The sequence below is a fragment of the Chlamydotis macqueenii genome, chromosome 2, assembly GCF_036417535.1.
Source record: "Chlamydotis macqueenii isolate bChlMac1 chromosome 2, bChlMac1.mat, whole genome shotgun sequence".
Classification (NCBI taxonomy): Eukaryota; Metazoa; Chordata; class Aves; order Otidiformes; family Otididae; genus Chlamydotis; species Chlamydotis macqueenii.
In genome coordinates this window covers 130608527-130620731 of record NC_141557.1, presented here as the reverse complement: position 1 = coordinate 130620731, position 12205 = coordinate 130608527, and the positions used below count along the sequence as shown (strand labels likewise).

Here is a 12205-nt window from a genome sequence, read left to right as displayed (position 1 = left end):
TCTTGTATTTATTCTAAGATGATACTCCTTGTAAGGATATTGTCTTCATAAATAATATTAATTCAGGAATAACTGCAAACACAGCAAATAAAGTTTGTCAAATACAGGCTGGATTGAGAACAGATTGAGAGCAGCCCTGCCAAGAAGGACTTAGGGATGTTGCTTGGTGAGAAGCTCAGCATGAGCTGGCAATGCGCCCTTGCAGACCAGAAAGCCAGCTGCATCCTCAGCTGCATCAGAAGCATGGCCAGCAGGTCAAGGGAGGTGATTCTGCCCCTCTGCTCTGCTCTCATGAGACCACACCTGGAGTACTGCTTCCAGCTCTGGAGCCCCCAACGTAAGAAGGACAAGGACCAGTTGGAGAGGGCCCAGAGGAGGGCCACGAAGATGATAAGAGGGCTGGAGCACCTCTCCTATGAAGAAAGGCTGAGACAGCTAAGGCTGTTCAGCCTGGAGAAGAGAAGACTCTGGGGAGACCTGATAGCAGCCTTCTAGTACCTAAAGGAGGCCTGGCCTACAGGAAAGATGGGGAGAAACTCTTTAGCAGGGCCTGTTGTGATAGGATAAGCGGTAATGGTTTTAAACTAAAAGGTCTAGATTAGATATAAGGAAGAAATTTTTTTGAATGAGGGTGGTGAAGCACTGGAACAGTTTGCCCAGAGAGATGGTAGATGCCTCATCCTTGGAAACATTCAAGGCCAGGTTGGACAGGGCTCAGAGCAACCTGATCTGGTTGGAGATGTCCCTGCTTCTTGCCAGGGGGTTGGGCCAGATGACCTTTAAAGGTCCCTTCCAACCCAAACTATTCTGTGATTTTATGAAACTGCATAAATACTCTTTACATTAAATAAAATTTCAAGGAGATCATTCCTAATATTGCTGGTGTTAGCTACAGCAACTTTGGTTCAACTGAAATAAATGCGAATTCTTTAAACAACTGACTTTCTTACTAAACCATTAGCATGTGATGACATTTTTATTTTCATATAATGCTTTAAATAAGATTAGTAAATTTAAAAGCCCAAGTGTTATTGCCTCTGGCAGCTGAAGTCTTTCTTGTGCCTATTAAAAGATACACCATTGCAAACTTACTCATGTTGTTTGGCCAGCGTATCTCAGTTCTTTTAACTGACAACTTTGCGGCCAGCCTTCAGACACTCACCTCATTGTTAGTAAAGACAAAACCAATATTGGATACCGCACTGGGGACAGATACTGAACTGAGTAACTAGCGCAATCATTGCAGAAATCAGTGTGAATAGTAAGACACGGAGCGTCACGACTGGCTGTTTTGGTTGCATCTTCTTTACTTTTCTCCTTTAGTCTCTCGTATATTCCTGTGCCTTATTACATTGAGCTGGCCTGACTGGGGGGCTTCTGCTAGCTTCTGAAAATTTAAGACTCATTATCAGTACTTTTTGCAAAATGCTATGATGGTTTAATGATGCAGACATCTGTCTCCTAGCAAACAGGTTAAGATGAACAACACATTTAGCACAGATCATTGAACAGCTGCTGGCAAATTTCAGGTGTCGCGTTATCATCCGCTGCTAATGTGGAGGAGGAATCACATTTTACTGTTTTTTCACAGCCCTCTAGTACATAACAAGGACTTCTCCTTTAATAACAATAACATCAATAGTGACCATATTTAAAACACTATTTCCAGCATTTATTCCTGACAGTAATGAGAGGTTAAAGCTAAAGGCTGACGGCATGGCTTCTTTTACCATATGCACAATGTATGTCTTTATAAAATCATATGTAATTTTATGAATACTAAAGTATGCTATCATTTGTATATCTAAAGCCCAGTGAGATGCATATTATACACTGAATGAAACAAAACTCTTCAGGCTTTTCATTCCTTCTACAATTCCCTAGAGTTCCACACATGCTATAAAAAGCCTTAAGACATAGAAGTGTGACAGTACAGTATTTCATACAGTATTTACAGAAATTTCCAAACAGAATATTGCACTGTAGGAATAATCTTTGTAAAGTCCAAATATTTACATTGCTAAATCTGACCTTTTGTATAACTGCAGAAATTGCAGGAAATAAACCTTCCCTTGTGTATTCACAGGAAGCTGTGTTATCTGAGTTTTCAGCCAAATTCAAAGCATACTTCAAAAGGAATTACTACACAGAAGACAGTGTTTATGTGAGCAACTTCGTCACATCTCTGCCATATGAAGTAAAGTGCCGTACGTTTCCCTGAGCATATGTATCAATACACACACACAAAAAGCTGATGTTACTTTTCTTCTTTTAAATCTGCTGAGAATACAGATACAGATGACAGTTTGACGTTAAAATTGAAACTGAGTACTTCATCAGTTAAAAACCTGCAAACTTGCACACGTTATCTCAACCTGTGTTTCTGGCTTGGTTCCAAAAATGCTTTATGTATAATTTCCAGATCAGACTGTTCCCTATGCAGAAATCAGACACAAGGAAGTCTGTAAACTCTAAAATTCCTCGGTATCCACAAAGTTTAGGAAATATTTCTTAGTTTCCTTAGTTTATGTCAAGCTAGTACTATGAGCTGCCTGCTGACATTAGTGTGAGTTCCCAAGTTCCCCAAAAATACAGTATCCTCATATTGGTATCAAAATGGTGAGAGACTATTAAAGAATTACCTGTTCGGGTCTGACCGCTTTTTTCATATTAACTCTTGTTTAGTTAGGAAATTAGCTACTCCAGCTGGAAGGGATGCATCATAGCAGAGAAATGCCTCAACTGATCCTTACTGAAAAGCTCACCAGGCAAGCGAACTATGCTTGACAAATACTTGACTCCTCTCCAAATGATTCTTATGCTTTTCTTGAAAAGATTCCTCGTGGAGCAAGTTATAATGGGAAATACCACAGGATTATGGGAAAAGCTTCATATGTATTCTACCTTGCTTCACATACACTTTCAAGACCCCACTGCATTTAGTGGGCTTACATTTATTGATATTTTAGCCATTTCAAAATTATAAATGGTAGATATTAATGTACTAAAACAGTTGGGGTTGGTTTTTGGTTTTGGTTTTGTTTTCCCCAGATGATGGTTATGCATCAGTTGAAATAATTCTTTTTGGCTACTTATAGGTCTTTCCTGGGAGGCAAGATAAATACTATGAATAGCATAAATTGAGCTTTACTTTCTTACTGATTATCCCTTCTTTTTTAATTTCAAGTTGAGAAGATGATTTTGTAACTGTCTTGTTAACCAAACAATTATTCAGATTTTAAAATTTTACTTCTAGATCTTTTTCATTAGGCTACAACAAATTTTCCGATATTCCTAGTTACTCACTTGGGTTTCTGTGAATTAGTTGTGACCATCTGGCACACAGTTGTTGCTGGTGCAGATGAAAATACCAATGTGTAGCTCTCTGCAACCGCTTGGAAATGTCTATTCATTGACTCATTACTTACAGTAAATGCAGAAGATCATTTATCGAGAAACCAATGTTAGGTGGAATATAAGGATAGATTCATTGTATGAGGAAAAGCAACAGGATTCTAAAATTTGTGCTACAGAAGATAGAAGGAGAAAGAGTTACTCACCTCCCTTTCTTCTTGTCCCTGTGCTGGTTAGTAGAGCTGCTCACAGCAACCATTCAGACACGTGGGAGGTAGCCCCCGCTTCTCCCACCAAGCACTAGCTTTGTCATTATAGCACCAAGGGTCCACCCCTGCCGCCTTGCACAGAACTCTGACAAATGTAGGCGGGATTTTACAGATGAGACAGACGAGAGGAAACAAAGGTATGCATAGAATAAAAAGACGTCAGGAACAAATGGAGGAAAAGGCAGAAATTTGGTGTGGTAACTGCATCTCCACATGTGATCCGAACCACCCATCTACCCAAAGTGAGGAAGTTGTGGTTTTGATTGAAGGTGTGACTGCCTTGTTTATTCCCTTACCCCGGGCTCTGCACTTGCTGCCCGGTCAGAGGAGTAGGGAGCTACCGCACTGCCCATGCTCTGCAGCACCCAACACAGGCTTCCCATGGGCTCCTGACCATGGGCCGGACAGGGGACATGGCAAGCTGCTGGATGGCAAGGCCAGGCTGCAGGAAAGTGTCCCACCTATGTGAAAATGGACACTATAGTTGCACTCACACCATTTAGTTTCAAATGTCTCCCTCAGCAGTTCTGTGTGTCCTTAATTTCAGAATTGACCTTACTCCATTTTTATGTTCTGATAACCCCAACTGTTGGTATTGCAAGGCCTTTCTGTGTTATTGCTTTGGTGCTTTTAAGGAAAGGAGGTGCAAGTCTTATCTCAAGCCTTTGAGTGACTTGGAGTCCCATCACAGTCTACTTGCACTTTGGTTTCAATTCTGAAAAATGGTTAATGCCAGTACTGTAAAAAAAAAAAACTTCTTTCCTTCTTTCAATGGCCCGCTGCCACCACCTGCAAAAAAAGGGGTTATTCATCAAAGACTCTTTGTCTCCCTCATCAGTTAAACAGATTTTCCAAATTGAACTCCCAAGTTGATTATTACTCTTATGAGGCAAAATAAGAATGTGTAATATAAAAACTTGCTTGTTATTAAAAAATGTAGTTAGGAATGTTCACACTAGAAGCATTTACCACAATAGCAAAGAGCTGGACTGAATAAAAGCTGGTGGCTTTTTTATTATCACTTCCTGACACAGAGCTCCCCATTAAAATGAGAGAGCAATCTGTTCCCAAATACGCTGCTCGAAACTTGAAAAAATGACCAGAAGATTTATCCATAAAACGGCCAATGCAATTAATGGAATTTGTGTGCCTAAATTGCCTTTACAGCTTTTAGAACCTCACACTATGTCTCTGCTTGGTCCTACACTTGTAATGTTTAGGGCAGAAAAAAAAAACGTAAATTTTAGGCAGCTGTTATTTTTTTTTTCTTCTTGAGGCAGGGCAAACAACTAAAAAAAATAAAGGCTGTCAAAGGTACTCTTACTATGTAAATTAATTTTATTCAAAACAGATCCAAAAAAATTAACAAAGCTTGCCTAACTACATGAGGTAGTACATGTAGCAAAACAGAAGGCAGAATATAGTATTCTGAAATATGAAGAATGCGAATAAGTTTACAAGTTGGAAGGAAATAAATTCAACAACAGAAACAAAAAATACCAAAAATAAAGTTTAACAGCTTTTCAGTCTTAAAGCACCAATACGCTTTTCATAGAAAGAAACATAGTATCACCACTACATGTTCTTCATATACCATAACATGGTAAAATTAACGCACAAGGCTGTCCACCATAAATGATTTTTTTTTAAATGGTGAAGTAATAACTGACATAATTGTCACTGGGCTCCGTACCACTATACTTCCTGGCCTGCAGGAGTATTTGCCAGGTCATGAGGAGCAAGGTTAGCCTTTGTTACCATTTTCTTTAAGGTTTTTTTTTTTAACATTTACCCTCATATTACTGTATAGTATACGGATACTATGTACAGCTTAAGGCCTCAAGTTTCCAAAGTTTTATGTATGTGTATAATTCTACACTTTTGCCAATTTAGATAAATTGAAGGAGTCATATGGCAAAAATACAGCATGTATGTGTGCAGAACTGCATTGCAGAACTAATGGCTTATTCCTTAATTTCAGGTTGCACCACTCCTCAATACGAACATTTTCTCAGATCCTGCAAGGCTATGTATGTCTGTCTCACTCACTCATCCCAAGATAGCTGAATATCAGAGAAGGACTGAGCCATAATAAATTGGTTATTTGAACTAAAGAGCTTAGCAGCATCCAATAAACATTTAATTAACATATTTAAGAAATAATAAACATGAGTCGCCCAGTCTCTTAAGATAATTCTTTAGAGGAAAAAATACTAATTTGACCCAGGACTTCCCTATATTTTATATTTTCCATTTTATTTCAAAATAGGTATTTGTACTTGTTATGGTTAGTGTGAAATTGAAAACAGTCTAGCTCTTCATTTCTGCTTACATGGCTAATGCTACTGTAAATCATCAAAAAGTTATATATACTTTTATTTTACTTTAAGGCATGATTTATTGTATTGAATTATTGGGATGGCTTCTTTTATGTACATTGGAAATAAAAACTCAGGGCTCCCTATGGTATAGTTTTAAGGTTACTGTCAGAGGCATATATAAAGCACCATACAATAATACATTCAGATGAAGAAAACAAAGAACATTTATGAGCTTTGAATTAACTGTATAGGAGTAACTGCTAAGAAAATATAGCAATATTTAACACAGGATTCAAAATATTGTTATATAACATTACAGATTTTCAAATTAATTTTTCTCCCATGTTTACTTTAACAGATTTTTCCATTAAGATATATATGTAATTTAAACTTTTTGGTGGAAAGCAGTATACATCTTCTGTACAATAATGTTACAGCTTTATACACATTTTAGGAATTATAAGAAATGGCCTTTATTATTATCTTCCAAGTGCTCTGCTTTCACTCGCCTTTTTTACATTTCACTTGCTAGATTCAAACAACAGCAAATACTCTGAATGCTTTGCTTCCTGGAGGATTCTGTAAACTGAAACACAAAAACATTCCTGATGTTACTTTTGACTGCAACACTCCAATGACAATTTTTTTGAATTGTTAAATACAATTCTAGGATCCTGCAACTCTTCTTGTGGCTACTCAACTTTAGCTATCTAAGAATTTTTTAAAGAACTGTTACAAATAAAAATTACATAAATTTCAGATTAATTTTTCTTCCAAGGAGCTTATTAGGAACAAATCATAACATAAAAAAAACCTCAAGTAATCTTTCGTGATGAGGGATTTTGGTTTAAAGAATAAAACTCTATTGAAGCAAAATACTAAAAAAAGTTTTTTGGAAAAGGAGAAAGTATGCATCTTATGCTCACTATTGTAATAACTATTTGGAGAGAACTTGCAGAACTTGCAGGAGATCACTTTTTTGTTAGTTGCTTATATGCTGAAGAATAGATTTCTAAAGAGAATTAATATTTTACAAAAACAAAGGAAATGCCTTCTGAATGGATAAATATCTGGCTTCAAAAGAAATGAAACAAAAATAGTCAATTTTATTAGAATAAATATTTTTGTCTTATAAATTGAACTAGCATGTCATATTTAATGGCCCCATTGTTTTCTCTTTTGCAAACTCTGTCTAAGGCGTATCTGGGAACAAAAGGGAAATGGAGGTGAAAGTAAGGAAGGGCACAACGAAACAGGTTGCCTGCAACAGCATTACAATCCATCATCTTCTGCTTCACAGAAAACTTTCACGGGACTGTTTTTCAAACTGCTGACCTTCCAAACTTTACCAAGATGGTGAAGTACAAGTAACAATTAAATTTGCAACACTCTTCCTAGCTACACCTCTACTCAGTGAGGAGATCTGTATGGAGAACAAAAGGGTCCGTAAAAGAAGCACTCTTTCTGTGGGAATTGGATGGTCATGCAGAAGGGCCAAAGAATACGTAAATTAAGTCATCCACTAAACAAAGGAAATCTGTATTTTACAAGTTTCCAGGTTTGCTGAAAGGTTTGAGGGAAAGAGGCAAGACATCCCCTCATCCCCAATTAAAAATAAGAAAAAAAATACTCTATCTTTTCCATGTTCTTTACAGGAACTTTTGGAGGTTTTTTTTTTTCCCACACAAATTTTTTTGAAAGCCTATAGTTTTAGTGGTAACAGTCATTCTTAGCTTTACAGGACTAAAAGACTGGTACAAAATATTCTTAAGGTAATTTCTCTTTCTCTCTTTAGAATCTGGAGAACTCTTTCAGGGATTAAATTTAATCTGTAACATGCAGCCATCCATTATCATCACAGAATGCACTAATACATGCCTTTCAGAAAAACATTGTTAAAAACAGTCAAATCATTAAAAAATGAAATTTAAAAATATGTTTTAATAACTGTGAATTTTAATGTTTGTGAATATTATTTATGATCCAGACTCACTGGTTAAATACCATGTAAATCAGTAATGAACACTTCACCACAAACTAATGAACCTACATCAGCTACTAGTACTCCTCTTACTTGAACAGAATAAATCACTAATGTTGATTTTTTTAAAAAAATCCCAAAGAAAGCAAAGGTAATTTTCTTATCAAATATTGTGTTAGTTGCAACAGACTAGTGAAGTAAATAAGAGGGTTATTTAATTTCATAAGCAGATTCTTAGAGTAATGATTTATAAGCTTAGAGGAGGCAGGCAGCTCTGGTACCACAGCTTCTCCAAAGTCACCACAGCTGTTACACAAGCTCTGTAATCACCCATTTTGGCCAATTGTTTGGTTTCTAGCACTGCCCCAGGTACAAACAAAAACAATGGAAGACTTTGTAAATCTTATCGAGGTGAAGGGTAAAGTGTAATCTTTGAAACTGGGCTCTGTACCTTTCTGAATATATCCCATTCTGAAAGGAAGCAACATACACCTTTCTTTTGTCTACTGGCATAACATCAACGTAACCGCCCTGGTTGCGGACTACACCGGCATGTACTGCTGCCCGGCAGATACTGGATATCTACGAAAGAATGAGGATAAGATCAGTTTTCATACATCCTTTTATTTCAAAACTGTTTAGAAAAAAAAAACTGATAAAGACATTTAAATCAAGTTTCAGGAAACACAAAATAATTACATTTATTGTATGACCAATTTTATTAATCTTACAGTATTTAAATCAGTCTTACAGGAATTGGGTCAGTTTATAGGAATACAGACACTGCCTCTTCAAAGATCTCCTGCAGCATGACTCCCAAATAATTTATTTCAGGCTATTTCACTTCAAAGATAAGGTACATGTTTGAATTCTTGAGCCTTTCAAAATGGAAGGGTCTATCAGCCTTCAACAGCAGACAGGTAGTGAACCCCAAACCTTAGTCAATTATTATAGATCATGAGATTCCGTTTGATCTCCATCCAGAGCCAAACTGGGGAACTGTAGAACACCAAAGCCATGCTGCAGTCATATGTTTCTAGAAGGATATCCTACCCCAAAGGTGAGGGACAGACTGCCTGCAATAATTCCATCTCTAGGTGCAAAACCTCAAACAGCAGTGAAATGGTCCATGTTCAAAGGGAACATCACAATTTCCTATCCAGGCATGGACAAATACGACAAGCTGATCAGATTAAAGGTATAATGTGAGCATCAAAGAGAAGATAGAGGTCTAAAATAATTCCTTAGGTATGACAGTTGATTAATGGAAGAGAAATGGCTTCAGCTCCTCAACTCTGAGTGAGGAAATAGAGTCAGGAGGTGAAGACTCTCCAATTGCTTCAAAAAACCGACTTTTAAAATCAGGGTCTAATTCCATAGATTTTATGCAGGCAAAATTACACAGCACTGTTGGGTCTCAAGCCTTGAGAACAAAAATCCAGGTTGATGCAAACACAGACCCACCGACAGTGAAGGAAGAGTTGGTATGTGAACTATTACAGGAGCTTGACCCTGCAAATCAATGGACCTTGACAATATCCAGGTGAGGGTGCTGAGAGAGCTGGCTAATGTCTTTGCAAGGCCACTCTCAGTAATCTTTGAGAAGTCATGGAGATTGAGGGACATCTCAGAAGACTGGAAGAAGGCTAATGTCACTCCCATCTACGAGAAGGGCTTAAAGGAGTCACCAAGGGCAAATCATGCTTGACACACACCTTCTATGACAAAGTAACCTGCTTGGCTGATGTGGAGTGAATGGTGAACACTGTCTATGTGGATTCCTCCAAGGCTTTTGATACAGCCTCCTCTTAAACAAACTGATTTGTTATGGTCTAGACAAGTGGTCTGTGCAGTGGGTGGGGAACTGGTTGACAAGTTGCACCCGAAGAGTGGTGGAAAATAGCTCCTTTTCAAACTGGCAACCTGGTCCCCCAAGGATCAATATTGAGCCCAACATTGTTTAGTATCTTCATAAATGATCTGGATGATGGGATCAAGTGTACCCAGATGAAGTTTGCTGATGATACCAAACTGAGCGGGGAAGTGGACACTTCGGAAGGGAGAGCCACCCTGCAGGAAGACCTGGAAGAGCTGGAAGAATGGCCTAACAAGAACCTTATGAAGTTCAACAAAGACAAATGTAAGGTCTTGCACCTGGGAAAACATAATCCAGGAAAGCAGCACAGACTGGGATCTACCCAGCTGGGGAGTAGCTCTGTGGAAAGAGAGGGTCCTAGGGGTCCTGGTGGACCACAAGCTCAATATGAGTGAACAGTGTGCTGCTGTTGCAAGGAAAGCCAACAGGATTCTGGGTTACATCAACAAGAGCATCATCAGCAGAGATGAAGTCATCCCACTCTACTCAGCACTTGTCAGGCCACACCTGGAATAGCATGTTCAGTTTTGGCCCCCACTATATAAAAAAGATGTGGACAGGCTGGAGAGGGTCCAAGAAGGGCCACAAAGATGATCAAAGGACTGGGAAGCCTGGCATATGGGGAAAGGCTGAGAGAACTGCATTTGTTCAGCCTCAAAAAAAGAAGGCTTAGGGGAGACATTATCACTATGTTCCAGTATTTAAAGGGTGGCTACAAAGAAGATGGAGACTCCCTTTTTACAAGGAGTCACATGGAAAAGACAAGGGGTAATGGGTACAAGTTACTCTTCGGGAGATTCCAATTGGACACAAGAGGAAAATTTTTCACAATGAGAATACTCAGCTGTTGGAATAATCTCCCCAGGGAAGCGGTGGATTCCCCAACAATGGACATTTTTAAGACTTGGCTGGACAGGGTGCTGGGCCATCTTGTCTAGACTGTGCTTTTGCCAAGAAAGGTTGGACGAGATGATCCTTGAAGTCCCTTCCAACCTGGTATGCTATGATTCTATGAAAATTTTCTGTGAAGTCAAGAGCAGTTTCATCTGAGTGAAACCTACATTCTTTGGCCACTAATTCCTCTCATGAACCTATGTAGTATAAATAATATCCACAGAAGGATTGCTCAGTGACAGTCTTGATAATGTTCATTTAAATAATTGATTTAAACTTGCAGTCCTCTAATACTCTTTCAGCATTTTAAAAATTGTTAGAAGAATGAAATTTCTTAGATACTCCAGAACGTAGGTTCCAATCTCCAATACACAGCACAGAAAAGCGTAGTTCCAGCTACGTGAATCTCCAGTGAATCTCCACGTAAAGCCAAGTTGTTTTGTGGAAAAAGTCCTCACTGTAATAGGTCTCTCCACAATCAATCTTAAAAACTTAGCCAATATAAATATCAATAGCTAGCCACACAGACCACTATTTAAACATTAACTGCATTTCTTCCAGTTATAATTGGAATAATTTATATCTGTTACCATAGCTATTTTGTAATCTCAATGCTATATAAAATCAGGAATTCAAGGATTTTCCTACTTACATTCCAAGTACAGAACTTGCCAGTTTCACTGTTATATAGTTTGTCTTTTAATGTTACAATATTTCTAGGAGTAAAAATTTGAAATTGTTTATGCAAAGAATCTTTTGCAAAGACACTTTAGAGATTTTCTCTTCACACTGCTGGCTGCAGCTTTTGAGTATGCCAGAAGGGATGCCACTTATGTTCCTCTTTACTTTTTCTCCTCCTCCCAAGGCTGCAAGACTTTTGTTATATCCCGAATAGCAGTAGTTTCCCTACTTTTAGGATTATAGCATCCTTTATGTACTCATACTATGGGCATAACTTAAGATCAGACCGATCATCTGCAATTTCAAACATACAGGGGGAAAAAGAATTTGCAGGAATGTCACAAAAATGCCACCTGTTTTGTGGAATCAGTCAAGCAGATCATGGACGGCAACTTCACATACATTTGCTATGAAAAGTGGGCAAATGAATTCTCTGTGCCTATGAGCAAATCTGTCTTTGAATACATGAAAAATTGCAAAAGATTAAATCTATTAAATAGATTATGCTCTATAAATACTTCAACTTAAACTAGTTCAGTGTTACAATGCACAAAATACCCAACCATATTTTTAGTAAGAATTAGAAGAAAAAGTATCTTAGCTTTAAAATAATTTAAGTGCTAGCAACAGAGGAACATTCTAGAAAATGGCATAATACTGATACCATTGACAGGAACATCTGTAAAAATATAGGTAGGATTCATCTGTCTACATCTGAGCAGGGTGCCCTAGGACCCTTCTGTAGGAAACGGAGAGGAACAGACGTCCCTATTAGGCAATTCATCTCATACTCAGGTAGACACTCTGAAAAGGTCAACTGAATTCTGCT

The 12205-nt window shown here is 38.0% G+C and overlaps 1 protein-coding gene and 1 long non-coding RNA gene across 5 annotated transcripts in view; one reads left to right on the top strand and one right to left on the bottom strand.

Annotated features, from left to right (window-relative positions):
- LOC147601825 (uncharacterized) overlaps nucleotides 1-12205 on the top strand; it is a 388814-nt gene that overhangs the window by 311712 nt on the left and 64897 nt on the right. The gene's annotated exons all lie outside the window — the stretch shown is intronic.
- CRISPLD1 (cysteine rich secretory protein LCCL domain containing 1) overlaps nucleotides 4939-12205 on the bottom strand; it is a 41836-nt gene continuing 34569 nt past the window's right edge. For 3 of the 4 annotated variants that reach the window (XM_086742421.1, XM_086742422.1, XM_086742423.1), the window contains 2 exons: nucleotides 8377-8507; nucleotides 4939-6530 (listed from right to left, as the gene is read on the bottom strand). In XM_086742421.1, the coding sequence (XP_086598547.1) occupies nucleotides 6479-6530; nucleotides 8377-8507 (183 nt within the window). In that variant the 3' untranslated portion in view covers nucleotides 4939-6478. Of the gene's footprint in view, nucleotides 6531-8279; nucleotides 8508-12205 lie in introns of those variants that run through there. The other variant, XM_086742420.1, reaches the window with a different exon arrangement.